Raw genomic sequence first — 16812 nt, forward strand, 5'->3', positions numbered from 1 at the left:
TCATTTTTAAATTTCCCGATTTTTAATTTTTCACTTTTTTCAAATAATTATTTTTTGGATTTTTTTCAAGTGTGCAATTCTTGGCTTTTCAACAATCCGATTTTTCAGTTTCTGTATTTTTTCTCGGCTTTTAAATTTTTCGGTTTTTCAGTGTTTCGCCTTTTCGATGTTACAATTTTTCAATTTTTCCATGTTTTTTTTACAATTCCTTAATTCTATAAATTTTCCGATTTTGATTTTAAAATTTTTGGATTTTGATATTAATTTTTTTGTATTTTTGATTGTTTAATTTATAGAAGTTTTTGTTTTTCGTTTTTTCAATTTTTCACTTTCTCGATTTTTAATTAATCATCGTTTTCAGGTTTCAATATTACAATTTTTCGATCTTTCAATAGTTTTAACATTTTAATTATTCGATCTTGAGTTTCTTTATTTTTTCAATTCTTCGATATCCCATTTTTTAAATTCTTGGGTTTTTCAGTGTTTCTTTTTCGATTTTTCAGTTTTTAATTTTTTGATTTTTCAATTTTTCAGTCTTACAATGTTCAGATTTTTTGATTTTTTAAAATTCCACTTTTAATACGTTTGTCCTTTTGTTGAAAAATTAAGAAACGAAAAACTGAGAAAATGAAAAATTAAAAATAAAGTACTTCCAAGTATGTAATTCCAAGTTGTTTCGTTTCTTAGATTTTCCATCTTTTGAATTTTACAATTTTTGGTTTTTTTGATTTTTCAATTTCTCAATTTTTACTTTATCACTTTTTCAGGTTTCATTGTTAGAAATTTTCGATTTCACGTTTTTATTTTTTTTCAAATTTACAATTTTGTAATTGTTTCATTTTTAAATTTCCCAATTTTTAATTTTTCACTTTTTTCAAATAATTATTTGGGTTTTTTCAAGTCTACAATTCTTAGCTTCTGAATTATCCCATTTTTCAGTTTCTGTATTTTTTCAATTCTTCAATTTCTCGGTTTTTAAATTTTTCGGTTTTTCAGTGTTTCGTCTTTTCGATGTTACAATTTTTCAATTTTTCCATGTCTCTTTTTTACAATTTCTTATTTTTTTAGTTTTCCATTTTTCATTTTACAATTTTTGGGTTTCAAAATTAAGGATTTTTGTATTTTTGATTATTTAATTTATAGAAATTTTTTTTTTCGTTTTTTCAGTTTTTCACTTTCTCGATCGAATCAGGGTTTTCAGGTTTCAATATTACAATTTTTCGATTTTTCAATTGTTTTTCAATTATCCCATTGGTCAATTTCACAATTTTTTCATTTTTCGATTTTCAATTTTTAAATTTATCGATATTTCAAATTTCATTTTTCAATTTTTAAATCTCAGTTTTTCGATTTTTTCAGAAATTTTGGTTTGAATAAATTTGTCCTTTTGTTCAACAATTAAAAAATGACAAATCGAGAAAATGAAGAAATAAAAATCTAGAATTTGAAAAATTTTATATCGAAAAATTGCAGAATTGCTTCGTTTTGTCAATTTTTCATTTTTTTTTAATTAATCAGGGTTTTGACGTTTCAATGTTACAATTTTTCGATTTTTCGATTGTTTTTTCAATTATCCACTTGTTTAATTTCTTATTTTTTTCAATTTTTGATTCTCATTTTTTCGGTTTTTTAAATTTTTCTTTATTTTTTCAATTCTTCGACTTCTCAATTTTTAAATGTTTTGATTTTTCAAATTTATGTTTTTTAGACGTTTCAATGTTACAATTTTCTGATTTTTAAGTTTTTTAATTTTTCAAAATTTCGGCTTGAATAAATTTGTCCTTTTGTTGAACAATTAAAAAAATGAAAAATCTGGAATTTGAAAAATATTATATCGAAAAATTGCAAAATTGTTGCGTTTTGTCCATTTTTCAATTTCTCGATTTTTAATCGTTGGATTTTTTAATGTTTCGGTATTACAGTTATTCGATTTTGCAAAATTTTATTTTGATTAAAACTGGAAATCAAGAACTTGAAAATTTTAAAATTGAAAACTTGCAAAATTCTTTCGCTTTTTGATTTTTTGGTGTTTCAATTTCGAGATTTTTTATTTTTTCGTTTTTCCAATTTTTCAATTACCGATTTTCCAGTTTTATTTTTAATTTTTCTATGTTTTTACGATTTTTCAATTTGTCGGTGTCTCGATTTTTTAGTTTCTCGATTTTCAATTTGAAATTTTTGAATTTTTCATTAAACAATTTTTGTATTCTTCATTGTTTCAATGATACAATTTTCCGATTTTCCAATACATATTTTAGTTTGGATAAATTTGTTCTTTTGCTGAAAAATAAAAAAACACGAAATTGAAAAATTAAAAAAAATTTAATGTTTTCGAAAAATAAAATAACATTTCTTCAGTAGAGATTTATGTGGATTTTCAAATGCATTAATGTTTTCTGACGTGGCAACACTGGCGTCGAGAATAATGAACTGAGAATGAACTGTTTTGACTGGTTTTGATATGCTCTACCCTCCCGTACTCCGTGTCATCGTGTTGTTGTTTTGCATAACCTCGTCCTCGTAATAAGACATTCAGACTTAACCTATAAAACGTGCGGTGTTGAGTCCTTCCTATTAATTTTGTTGTAAATTTTAATTTATTCCTATTAAATGTGTTTTAAAGACAACTCTCAAGTTTCTACAGATTGACAACAAGTGAATAACTAGTGCCATAATGAAAGATAAAAAGTTAATTTTGAAGGAAGCCAGAGAGGCGATAAAAAATAAAGAATATGAATTATCTCTAAAATTATGCAAGGTAAGTGATACCTGATAATATAACCACAGAATAATTATACGAATTCTGATGTTTATTTGTTAAGAACACACAAACTGTGTAGGTACTGATAATTGATAAAACAAAATGTTATTTGTGATTTATCGTTATTCTGATTTGTTTTGTTCCATTTTAGATTTTGGTCGTAAATTTGGTGAAAAGTAAAAAGTAAGGACCAATTATAATTTTGGATGTATTTACTAAACGCCAGAATTTGTTTATTCATTCTCAGTAATTTATGAATGATTTTGTTTGGAAATTTTGTAAATAACATACACGGTAGTTTATATAACCCAAAATACAATATTACGGGATAAAACAATATTAAATAAAATATTGACGTTGGAGTCCTCAACCACCAAATTTAAATAGTCGATGCCAACAAAAAAAACTTGTTTCACTACAACTCGTCGCCTGAGAACTTGTTTGATCTACAGACCAGAGCGCGCTCAGGCCAATGTCGACTCTAAGCGTTCAGAAGCAATTTGGTTGGTTTGGACTATAATTTCTGCGAGAAGTAGTTGTTTGGTCGGTTTTTATAACGACTAAGTGAATATTTTTGGTGCATATTTAGATGATTTTACATATTTTGTTTAACTAAGAATTAATTCTTTATTTGTGTTTTATATTATCTTTGCCATTTCTATTGAAACACCACCTGTTGATTTTGCTTAAAATTTAGCAATTGGTAACAGCTTTCAGTTGATTGACAACGGCTTTTAGTTAGAAAATTCTCTGAATATGAACGTTGCCAAATTTACGAACAATAAGTGGTGTTTCAATAGAAATGGCAAAGACTATACTAGCAAAGCGTCTTTAAACTAAGAATATTGTTGAAATCTTAATAATCCAATGGATTTTTTGCGGGAAAATGTTTTAGAAACACTGTTTTCTATTTTGTATGAATTTTTAAATGTTTTTAGTGACAATTTTTGTGGTTGTTTTCGATACAAAAATCGAAACCTTAAAAAATCGTTAAACCGAAACATTGAAAAATCGAAATATCGAAGAACTGAAAATCGAAAAAATGTAAAATTCAAAAATTTAAAATTGAAAAACCGAATAATGAAAAATCGAGAAATCGAAACTCCCAAATTTAAAAAATCGGATAACTGAAAAATCGAAACATTGAAACACTACAAAATCAAAAGATCAAGAAATCGTGTAGTCGAAAAGTCGAACAATGAAAAACCGAAATAGGCCAAAATCGAAAAATCGAAAAGTTAAAAATTGCACAATTTATAAATTGAGAAATTGACAATCAAAATATCGAAAAATCCAAATCTCGATAAATCGAGAAATCAAAAAACTTAAAAATTAGAAAAATTGAAAAATTGAGAGATTGAAAGATCAGAAGAACGAGAAATCGAAAAGTGATGAAGTCGAAAAATCGAAAAATAGAGAAATCGACAAACAAAAAGCTAAAAGTTGAAAAATTGGAAAAGCGGAAAAATCAAAAAACGAAAAAATGGAGAACTGGAAAAACTGAGAAACCGAAATAGGTCAAAATAAAAAATTGGAAAACTGATAAATCGAAAACCTGAACAATCAAATGTCGATAAATCGGGAATCAAAAATTAACAAATCGAAAAATTGAAAAACAGAACATCTAAAACCAGGAAGTCGAAAAAACGAAAGATTAAGAAATATTGAAAAATTAAAAGATCAAAAGATTGAAAAATATAAAATTTAAAAATCCAAAAATTGAAAAATCGAAAAAGTAAAAAGGTAGACACATCCAAAAATCCAGAAGTCAAAAATAGAAAAGCCGAAGAATTGAAATATTGAAAAATCCTAAAACTGAGATATCTAAAAACTGAAAAATCGAAAAATCAAAAAAGTGAAGTCGAAAAATAGAAACCTTAAAAAATCGGAAAATTGAAAAATCAAAAACCTGAAAAATCAAAAAATTAAAGAACTGAAGAACAGGAAAATCGAAACACTCGAAGGTCAAGAAATGGGAAAATCAAAACATCGAAAAATTGAGAGTTTATAAAAATCAAATTTGAAAAAATTTGACAAAATGACAATTGAAAAACAGAAAATCTAAAACCGGGAAGTTGAAAAATCAAAAGATTAAGAAATCGAAACATTTGAAAAATTGAAATATCGAAGAACTGAAATGAAAAATCGAGAAATCGAAAAATCTAAAATTTTAAAAATTAAAAAATCGAAAAAGTAAAAAAATCGACACATCGAAAAATCCAGGAGTCAAAAATGGAAAAGTCGAAGAATTGAAATATTGAAAAATCCCAAAACTGAAAAATGAAAGAAAAACTAAAAATGGGAAACTAAATCGGGAAATTAAAACATTAAAAAATCGAAAAATTTAAAACAATTGAAAACAGAAAATCTAAAATCGGGAAGTCGAAAAATCTAAAGATCAAGCAATCGAAAATTTCAAAAATCGAAAAAGTAAAAAAATCGACGCATCGAAAAATCCAGGAGTCAAAAATGGAAAAATCGAAGAATCGAAATATTTGAAAAATCCCAAAACTGAAATATCGAAAAACTGAAAAATGAAAGAAAAACTGAAAAAAGGAAAACCTGAAAAATCCGGAAACTGAAATATTCAAAAACTGAGAACCTAAAAAGTCGAAAAACTGAGCAATCGAAAAATCCAAAAAGTGAAGTCGCAAAAACCGAAACCTTAAAAAAATTAAAAAATGAAAAATCAAAAACCTGAAAATCGAAAAATTAAAGAATTGAAGAACAGGAATATCGAAACCCTCGAAACTCAAAAAATGGGAAAATCAAAACATCTATTAATTGAAAAATGGAAAATTTGAAAAAACGACAATTGTAAAACAGAAAATCTAAAATCGGGAAGTCGAAAAATCGATAAATTAAGAAATCAAAACATTTGAAAAATTCGAAAACTGGAAAAACTGAAATTTCGAAGAACTGAAATGCAACATCCAGAAATCGAAAAATCTAAAATTTTAAATATTGAAACATTAAAATATCAAAAAATTGAAAGACCTGCAATTGAAAAACAGAAAATCTAAAATCGGGAAGTCGAAAAGTCGATAAATTAAGAAATCAAAACATTTGAAAAATTCGAAAACTTGAAAAACTGAAATTTCGAAGAACTGAAATGCAAAATCGAGAAATCGGAAAATCTAAAATTTTAAATATTGAAACATTAAAATATCAAAAAACTGAAAAATCTAAAATTTAAAAATCGAAAAATTGAAAAAACGACAATTGAAAAACAGAAAATCTAAAATCGGGAAGTCCAAAAATCGAAAAATTAAGAAATCAAAACATTTGAAAAATTCGAAAACTTGAAAAACTGAAATTTCGAAGAACTGAAATGAAAAATCAAGAAATCGGAAAATCAAAAATTTTGAATATTGAAAAATTAAAATATCAAAAAACTGAAAAATCTAAAATCTAAAAATCGAAAAATTGAAAAACTGACAATTGAAAAACAGAAAATCTAAAATCGGGAAGTCGAAAAATCGATAAAATATGAAATCAAAATATTTGGAAAATTCCAAAACTTGAAAAACTGAAATTTCGAAGAAATGAAAAATCGAGAAATCGGAAAATCTAAAATTTTAAATATTGAAATATTAAAATATCAAAAAACTGAAAAATCTAAAAACAAATTGAAAAACCGACAATTGAAAAACAGAAAATCTAAAATCGGGAAGTCGAAAAATCGAAAAATTAAGAAATCAAAACATTTGAAAAATTCGAAAACTTGAAAAACTGAAATTTCGAAGAACTGAAATGAAAAATCAAGAAATCGGAAAATCAAAAATTTTGAATATTGAAAAATTAAAATATCAAAAAACTGAAAAATCTAAAATCTAAAAATCGAAAAATTGAAAAACTGACAATTGAAAAACAGAAAATCTAAAATCGGGAAGTCGAAAAATCGATAAAATATGAAATCAAAACATTTGAAAAATTCGAAAACTTGAAAAACTGAAATTTCGAAGAACTGAAATGAAAAATCGAGAAATCGGAAAATCTAAAATTTTAAATATTGAAACATTAAAATATCAAAAAACTGAAAAATCTAAAATTTAAAAATCGAAAAATTGAAAAAACGACAATTGAAAAACAGAAAATCTAAAATCGGGAAGTCCAAAAATCGAAAAATTAAGAAATCAAAACATTTGAAAAATTCGAAAACTTGAAAAACTGAAATTTCGAAGAACTGAAATGAAAAATCAAGAAATCGGAAAATCAAAAATTTTGAATATTGAAAAATTAAAATATCAAAAAACTGAAAAATCTAAAATCTAAAAATCGAAAAATTGAAAAACTGACAATTGAAAAACAGAAAATCTAAAATCGGGAAGTCGAAAAATCGATAAAATATGAAATCAAAATATTTGGAAAATTCCAAAACTTGAAAAACTGAAATTTCGAAGAAATGAAAAATCGAGAAATCGGAAAATCTAAAATTTTAAATATTGAAATATTAAAATATCAAAAAACTGAAAAATCTAAAAACAAATTGAAAAACCGACAATTGAAAAACAGAAAATCTAAAATCGGGAAGTCGAAAAATCGAAAAATTAAGAAATCAAAACATTTGAAAAATTCGAAAACTTGAAAAACTGAAATTTCGAAGAACTGAAATGAAAAATCAAGAAATCGGAAAATCAAAAATTTTGAATATTGAAAAATTAAAATATCAAAAAACTGAAAAATCTAAAATCTAAAAATCGAAAAATTGAAAAACTGACAATTGAAAAACAGAAAATCTAAAATCGGGAAGTCGAAAAATCGATAAAATATGAAATCAAAATATTTGGAAAATTCCAAAACTTGAAAAACTGAAATTTCGAAGAAATGAAAAATCGAGAAATCGGAAAATCTAAAATTTTAAATATTGAAATATTAAAATATCAAAAAACTGAAAAATCTAAAAACAAATTGAAAAACCGACAATTGAAAAACAGAAAATCTAAAATCGGGAAGTCGAAAAATCGAAAAATTAAGAAATCAAAACATTTGAAAAATTCGAAAACTTGAAAAACTGAAATTTCGAAGAACTGAAATGAAAAATCAAGAAATCGGAAAATCAAAAATTTTGAATATTGAAAAATTAAAATATCAAAAAACTGAAAAATCTAAAATCTAAAAATCGAAAAATTGAAAAACTGACAATTGAAAAACAGAAAATCTAAAATCGGGAAGTCGAAAAATCGATAAATTAAGAAATCAAAACATTTGAAAAATTCGAAAACTTGAAAAACCGAAATATCGAAGAACTGAAATGAAAAATCGAGAAATCGATAAATTAAGAAATCAAAACATTTGAAAAATTCGAAAACTTGAAAAACCGAAATATCGAAGAACTGAAATGAAAAATCGAGAAATCGAGAAATTGGAAAATCAAAAATTTTAAATATTGAAAAATTAAAATATCAAAAAACTGAAAAACTAAAATCTAAAAATCGAAAAATTGAAAAAACGACAATTGAAAAACAGAAAATCTAAAATCGGGAAGCCGAAAAATCGATAGATTAAGAAATCAAAACATTTGAAAAATCCGAAAACTTGAAAAACTGAAATTTCGAAGAACTGAAATGCAACATCGAGAAATCGAAAAATCTAAAATTTTAAATATTGAAACATTAAAATATCAAAAAATTGAAAAACCTACAATTGAAAAACAGAAAATCTAAAATCGAGAAGTCGAAAAATCGATAAATTAAGAAATCAAAACGTTTGAAAAATTGGAAAACTTGAAAAACTGAAACATCCAAGAACTGAAATGAAAAATCGAGAAATCGGAAAATCTAAAATTTTAAATATTGGAACATTAAAATATCAAAAAGCTGAAAAATCGAAAATTTAAAAATCGAAAATTTGAAAAAACGACAATTGAAAAACAGAAAATCTAAAATCGGGAAGTCGAAAAATCGATAAATTAAGAAATCAAAACATTTGACAAATTGGAAAACTTGAAAAACTGAAATATCGAAGAACTGAAATGAAAAATCGAGAAATCGGAAAATCAAAAATTTTAAATATTGAAACATTAAAATATCAAAAAACTGAAATATCTAAAATCTAAAAATCGAAAAATTGAAAAAAACAGAAAATCTTAAACCGGGAAGTCGAAAAATTTAAAAGATTAAGAAATCGAAACATTTGAAAAATTGAAATATGGAAGAGCTGAAATGAAAAATCGAGAAATCGAAAAATCTAAAATTTTAAACATTGAAAAATTAAAATATCAAAAAAGTGAGAAATCTAAAATTTAAAAATCGAAAAAGTAAAAAGTCGACACATCGAAAAATCCAGAAGTCAAAAAAGGAAAAGTCGAAGAACAGAAATATTGAAAAATCCCAAAACTGAAATATCGAAAAACTGAAAAATGAAAGAAAAACTGACTAATCGAAAAACTGAAAAATCCCAAAACTGAAATATCCAAAAACTGAGAATCTAAAGAATCAAAAAATTGAGAAATCGAAAAATCAAAAAAGTGAAGTCGAAATATCGAAACCTTAAAAAAATCGAAAAATTGAAAAATCAAAAACCTGCAAAATCGTAAGATCGAAGAATTGAATAATAAGTAAACTGAAAAACTAAAAAATTGAAACATTGAGAAATCGAAAAATCAAAAAAGTGAAGTTGAAAAATCGAAACCTGAAAAAATAGAAAAATTGAAAAACCAAAAAAACCTGAAAAATCAATTAATTGAAAAATCTAGAGATCGTAAAATTGAAGAGAAAAACTGAAAAATTGAAAAATTGAGAAATTGTAAATCCAAAAACCGAAAAATAAATAGGAATAAACTGAAAAATCCCCAAACTAAAATTTTGAAAAACTGAGAACTCAAAAGTTGAAACACCAAGAAATCTTCATTTAATTTAAACTATGACGCTTTTCTATGTTTTCTGGTTTCAAGTCAAACATTGAAAATATTTTTTCTACCGCGCACGTTTTTTGGTTTTCTAATAGAGCTATTAAAGCACCCAAATGACGTCAAAGCGGTTCGTTAATAGGCGAAAGCGGTTCTGAAATAGATTTGGTGTAATTTAGATTGGTAAGAGTGGTAGCCATGACGAGAAATGTCAAGTGAATGTCAGTGGCAAATGTCAAATTAAAATTTCCCGTATTTCGGGAGGAGTAAGGACTTCACTAACTTCTTCACAAGACATTTTAACCAATTTTAACTCACAAAAATTCGAATTGATTGGAATTACAGTTGATCAACTCACGACAAAATTCCCCAGATTTAAAAAAACGCAAATTTCAATTAAATTTTACTGGTTCATTTTTTCAGCAAATATTGAAGGAAGAAAGTAATAATTATATGGCCCTGATATTTTTCGGGGTATCCCTGCAAGAAACAGGCCAATCCTCCAAAGCTTTAAGTGCTTTCCAAAATGCAGTGGAAGCTAATCCTTCCAATTCGTTGGGTTGGAATGGTCTAATAAACTACTATGAAAAAAACGACGACAAAGAAACGAAAACTGAGCTAATTAAAGCGTACATTTCGTTACTGAATACAGACATGTAAGTATACATTATATCATCACACGCAGACAAAAATAAATAAGCGATTTTAGAACCGAAAAAAAAATCATCGAGTGCGTACAAAAACTGTGCAGATTATCTGAACATGGAAATTTAGAAGAAATTTCACTAGCAATTTATTCTTTACTCAAAAGTAAGAAATGTGACGATGTCACCGAAATAGCGACTTCTTTAGTCAATATTCTACTGAAAGAAAAAAAATTACCGGAGACGCTAATCCCAGTTGTAATTATTTCACTGCAATTTTTGCTTCCGAATTAATAAAAACTAATTAACATTTTAGTACGAAGAAGTCTTAAACATCGTTTCAACTAATCAAAAATCGGTGTGCGTTAAATATTACGCCGAATATTTGAATTTATTGTACAGATTAAACAAAAATCAGGAACTTGTTCACTACGCAAAGAAAATGCACAGCATTTTTCAGTCGGACTGTATATCACTGAAGTGGATTTGTAAAATTTTTAACGAGTGTTACGTCGAAACAGACGGCGTCTCTGAAAAAGAAGAAGATATTAATTTTTATTGTGAAACATTAGCTAAATTGGAGTTTAAATCGGCTACAGCGATGTTCACAAAAAGCATTTTATTAATTCAAAACAAAAAGTTTATCGAAGCGAAAGAATTTTTGGATCAAGTTGTCAACGTATTTCCAGGGTCGGTACATGCGTGGGTTTTGTTACTAAAATGTTGTTTTAAATTATATTTGTTGAGTGAAGCGATTCACGCGGCAAATAAAATCGACAAGTTGTTGCAGTCAAGTGACAACTCGAAACACAAGCTAAAAAAAATTGTGGACGTTACTATGATCGAAGTTTTCTCTAGATCAGATGACGAAGAAGATGTGAAGAGAGCGCTAGAGTTATATCAAACGGTAATTTTGTTTTAATTTTTGTGAATGATTTTTATGGATTAAATAAAGACCGTCAAAGTTGTGTATTAATGTAGATACTTATTTTAGGTAGATGATGAATTAAAATCGTCATGTATTTATCACATAATACGTGCAAATATTAATCTTAAAAATTTTACACAGGCGAATGTACTGTTGGCAGATTTGCAAAACACTTGTGATAATAAACAGATGGTCAAATTATTAATTGCTCAGTTACTTCATAAACAAGAAAAATACGAAGAAGCGTTGGAAATACTACAAGACGAAGATGTGGAATTGTCGGAATGGTGGTTACAAGTGGGAAAATTGCATTGGGATTTGGGACAGAAAAACAAAAGTTTAATGCCATTTTTAAAGGTTTTGTTAGCAGATATTGATGCTTTTGTGGCTCTAACGGGTTATTTTTAGGCTACTAAACTGGACGCCACTAACTATAAGTGCTTTCTGTTTTTAGGACACTATTATAAAAATATGAATGATTTAGATAAGGCTCGAAGGTGCTATGAAAAGTCATTTAAATTGAATACAAAGTCGTCTGAAGCGGGTATTGAATTGAGCAAAATTTACAGAAAAATAAAAAATTGGGTAAGTTTATAATTATGAATTAATGTAGATGTAGATTATATAGAATGTCTAGTCATACCAGAATAATCGAATATAGTTGGATTCATGTATCTTTTTACACACGCAGGTGAGATGGGGTGGGTGGGCGGTGTTTATATTTTGCTTTTTTTTTCTTAATATACGTAGTATTTTTTAAACAACACGATACTCGAAAACATTTACATTTTGTCTTTTTGTTTTAATATGTGTAAACTTCTTTTCACAACAAGAAACTAAAAATAAAAAATCATTACAATGGAGTTGAGGTGGGTGGGCGAGGTTTGTATTTTGTTTTTTTTTTTTATATATATAAGAAAATTGTAAAATCGAAAATTGAGAATTGGAAGCATAAAACAGTTAAAAAAATTAAAAATCCAAAGTTAAAAAACGGAAAATTGAAAATCCAAAAAATAAAAAGTCGAAAAATCGAAGAATCCAGAACTCGAAAAGTCGAAATACTAAAAAATTCCAAAACTCAAATACCGAAAAATTGAAAAATTGAAGAATTGAAAAACTGAAAAATCACAAAAATGAACGAAATATTCAAAAATTACGAAATTAAAAAATTGTGAAACCGAAAAGTCAAAAATCGAAAAATCGAGAAACCGAAATAAGCCAAAATCGAAAAAAGTTAAAAATTGAAAAATTGACAAATTGAGAGATTGAACAATTAAAACATCGAAACATCCGAATCTCGATAAATCGAGATCTCAAAAGATTGAGAAACTGAAATATAAAACAATCGGAAAATTGAAAAATCTAAAGTTTAAAAAACGAAAAACTGAAAATCCAAAAATAAAAAATCGAAAAATCCAGAAGTCGAAAAATCGAAGAATCGAAAAATTGAAAAATCTCAAAACTGAAATATCCAGAAATTGAGGATTTAAAAAACTGGAAAATTCAGAAATTGAAAAACCAATAAAGCGAAGTCAAAAATCAAAGAACTGGAGAACTGAAAATTTAAAAATGAAAAAAATTGACAAATCGAGAGATTGAACAATCAAAACATCAAAACATCTGAATCTCGATAGATTGAGATCTCAAAAAATTGAAAAATCGAAAATTTAAAAATTCGGAAAATTGAAAAATATGTAGAACTGGAAATTCGAGAAATCGAAAAATCTAGAAATTTAAAAATTGAAAAATTAAAATATGGAAAAGTTGAAATATAAAACAATCGAAAAATTGAATAATCTAAAAATAAAAAATCGAAAAATCCAGAAGTCGAAAAATCGAAAAGTCGAAGATTCGAAAAATTGAAAAATCTCAAAACTGAAAGAAATATCCAAAAATTGAGGAATTAAAAATTGGAAAATTCAGAAGTCGAAAAATCGAAGAACTGGAGAACTGAAAAATCGAAACTTTGAGAAGTGGGAAAATCAAAAATAGATTGATTGAGAAATCTGAAAACTGAAAATTCAGAAGTGTCAATTTGAAAAATTAAAAAATATTGAAGAACTGAAAAATTGGAAAATCTAAAATTTAAAACATTGAAAAACTGAAAATCAACGAATAAAGAAATCGAAACTCGAAAATTTAAAAATTTGAAAAATTGAAAAATCGAATACTAATTCAAAAACCGAAACGTCGAAAAATCGAGAATCCCAAAGTAAAAAATCGATACATCGTAAAATTGAAAAACTGAGACATCGAGAAATCGAAAAATCGAAAAATTGAGAAACCGAAATAAGCCAAAATCGAAAAGTTAAAAATTGAAAAATTGACAAATCGAGAGATTGAACAATCAAAACATCGAAACATTGAAAAATAGAAAATTTAAAAATTCGGAAAATTGAAAAATAGAACTGGGGAAAATCTAGAAATTTAAAATTTGAAAAATTAAAATATTGAAAAGTTGAAAAATTGAGAAATTGAAATATAAAACAATCGTAAAATTGAATAATCTAAAGTTTAAAAAACGAATAACTGAAAGAAATATCCAAAAATTGAGGATATAAAAAATTAGAAAATTAAGAAATCGAAAAATCGAAAATTTGAAGAATGGAAAAATTGAAGAAGCCCAAAACTGAAATATTGAAAAATTGAGACATCTAAAGTTGTAGCTGTTAAGGTAAGACTGATTTTGGCATATGACATATCCCCTAAGGAAACAGAGGGCGGGTGGGCGTTCTATTTGTCAATTCTTCTGGATTTTTCGATTTCTCGACTTTCACTTTTTGGATTATCGTTTTTAAACTTCAGATTTTCAATTTTTCATCTCTTTTATAGGTACGTCTATTTCTCAATGTTTCAACTTATTGGTATTTTAACTTTTCATTTTTTAAAATTTCAGGTTTTTCGATTTCCCCTGTTTTCAGTTCTTCTATATTTCAAATTTTCAATTTTTGGAGTTTTTAAATTTTCGATTTTCCATTTTTTTCATTTTTAGATTTTCCAATTTTTCGATGTTTCAATTTTTCAATTGTCCGATTGTTAAATCTCTCGATTTTCGTATTTTAATTTTTTTGATTTTTTCATGTTTGGATTCCTCGATTTTACAATTTTTCTATATTTGAATTTTTCATTGTTTTAAATTTCAGATTTTTCGATTTAACGATTTTTCATTTCAATATTTCCATTTTTTGATTTCTCGATTTTTCAACTTTAGATGCCTCAATTTTTCAATATTTCAATTTTGAGCTTCTTCAATTTTTCCATTCTTCAAATTTTCCATTATTCGATTTTTTTATTTTTCGATTTCTCAGTTTTCCGATATTTCAATGATACGATTTCTCAGTTTTTATCCTCTTTCAAAGAATTGAAATATAGAAGAACTGAAAGATGGAAACTTTCAGAAGTGGAGAAATGAGAAAATAAAAAAAAATAATTAATTGAGAAAACCGAAAACTGAAAATTCAGAAACGTAAAAATTTTTAAAATTAAAAATTATTGAATAACTGATAAATTGAAAAATCTAAAATTTAAAACATTGAAAAATTCAAATAGGAAAATTGTAAAATCGAGAAATCCAAACATCAAAAAATCAAATAAAAATTGGAAAATTAAAATTTAAAAATCGAGAAATTGGACAATCGGTTAATTGAAAAATCGAAACATCAAAAAATTGGAAAATCGAAAAATTAAGAAAAAAATTGGAAAATCGAAAATTTAAATATTCCGCAAATTGAAAAATTGAAATAGAGAAGAACTGAAAACTCGAGAAATCGAAAAAACTAAAATTTTAAAAATTGAAAAGTTAAAATATCGATAAGTTGAAAAACTGCGAAATCGAAGCATAAATCAGTTAAAAATTTTAAAAATCTAAATTAAAAAAAAAAACGGAAAATTGAAAATCCAAAAAGTAAAAACTTGAGAAATCTAAAAATCCAGAACTCGAAAAATCGAAATACTAAAAAATCCCAAAACTCAAAATACCGAAACATTGAAAAATTGAATAGAAAAACTGAAAAATCACAGAATTGAACGAAATATCCAAAAATTAGGAAATTAAAAAATTGTGAAACCGAAAAGTCAAAAAAGCAAAGTCGAAAAATCGCAAACTTAAAAAATCGAAAAATTGAAAAATCAAAATCCTGAAAAATCGAAAAATTGAAGAACCAAAGAACTGAAAGATGGAAACTTTGGGAAGTGGAAAATAAAAAAATAGATTAATTGAGAAATCGGAAAACTGAAAATTCAGAAATGTCAAAATTTGAAAAATTAAAAAATATTGAAGAACTGAAAAATTGCAAAATCTAAAATTTAAAACATTGAAAAATTAAAATATCGTAAAATTGAAAAGTGGAGAAATCTTAACATCAAAAAATCAAAAAAATTAAGATTCGAAAATCGAAAAACTGAAAATCAACGAATCGAGAAATCGAAACTCGAAAATTTAAAAAATTGGAAAATTGAAAAATCGGATAATTAAAAAATCGAAACATGGAAAAGTTGAGAAACCGAAAAGTAAAAAATCGATACATCGTAAAATTCAAAAACTGAGACATCGAGAAATCGAAAAATCGAGGAGTCGAAAAGTCGACAAGTTCGAAAAATCGAAAAATTGATAAATCGAGATCTCAAAAAATTGAAAAATCGAAAATTTAAAAATTCGGAAAATTGAAAAATAGAACTGGGCAAACTCGAGAAATCCAAAAATCTAGAACTTTAAAAACTGAAAAATTGAAATATGGAAAAGTTGAAAAATTGAGAAATTGAAATAACCTAAAGTTTAAAAAACGAAATATCCAAAAATTGAGGATATAAAAAATTGGAAAATTCAGAAATCGAAAAGTCGAAGAACTGGAGAACTGAAAAATCGAAACTTTGAGAAGTGGAAAAATCAAAAATAGATTGAGAAATCGGAAAACTGAAAATTTAGCAATGTCAAAATTTGAAAAATTGAAAAACTTAAAACATTGAACAATTGAAATATCGCAAAATTGAAGAATCTAGAAAACCAAAAATAAAAATTCGAAAATTTAAAATTTAAAAATCGAAAAACTGAAAAATCGACAAATCGAGAATTCGAAACTCCAGAATTTAAAAAATCGAAAAATTGAAAAGCCCAAAAGTAAAAAATCGAAAAACCGAGAAATTCAAAAATCGAAACATCGAAAAATTCAAAAACTGTAACATCGAGAAATCGAAAAATCAGAGGATCGAAAAATCGAGGAGTCGGAAGCCGAAAAGAAAAGTTAAAAATTGAAAAATTGATAAATCGGGAAATTGAACAATCAAAACCACGAAACGTCTGAATTCGATAAATCGAGAAATCAAAAAATTGAAAAATCGAAAAATTTTAAAAAAGAAAAACTGGAAAATCGAAAATTTAAAAATTCGAAAAATTGAAGAATTGAAATATAGAAGAACTGAAAGATGGAAACTTTCAAAAGTGGAGAAATGGGAAAAAAAATGATTAATTGAGAAATCCGAAAACTGAAAATTCAGAGATGTCAAAATTTTAAAAATTAAAAAATATGAATAGGTAACTGATGAATTGAAAAATCTAAAATTTAAAACATTGAAAAATTCAAATATAGGAAAATTGTAAAATCGAGAAATCCAAACATGAAAAAATAAAAAA

At 25.7% G+C, this 16812-nt stretch overlaps 1 protein-coding gene across 1 annotated transcript in view; it reads left to right on the top strand.

Annotated features, from left to right (window-relative positions):
- Positions 1–2474: 2474 nt before the first annotated feature.
- The window catches only part of LOC135136225 (superkiller complex protein 3-like), a 33725-nt gene continuing 19387 nt past the window's right edge, over positions 2475–16812 (top strand). Inside the window, exons 1-6 of the mRNA XM_064065414.1 lie at positions 2475–2758; positions 10035–10267; positions 10321–10513; positions 10572–11162; positions 11250–11540; positions 11592–11768. Of these exons, the coding sequence (XP_063921484.1) occupies positions 2675–2758; positions 10035–10267; positions 10321–10513; positions 10572–11162; positions 11250–11540; positions 11592–11768 (1569 nt within the window). The 5' untranslated portion in view covers positions 2475–2674. The remainder of the gene's footprint in view (positions 2759–10034; positions 10268–10320; positions 10514–10571; positions 11163–11249; positions 11541–11591; positions 11769–16812) is intronic.

This window comes from Zophobas morio, unplaced genomic scaffold (genome assembly GCF_036711695.1).
Source record: "Zophobas morio isolate AGI-343-1 ecotype UQ-CSIRO unplaced genomic scaffold, CSIRO_AGI_Zmor_V1 ptg000026l, whole genome shotgun sequence".
Classification (NCBI taxonomy): Eukaryota; Metazoa; Arthropoda; class Insecta; order Coleoptera; family Tenebrionidae; genus Zophobas; species Zophobas morio.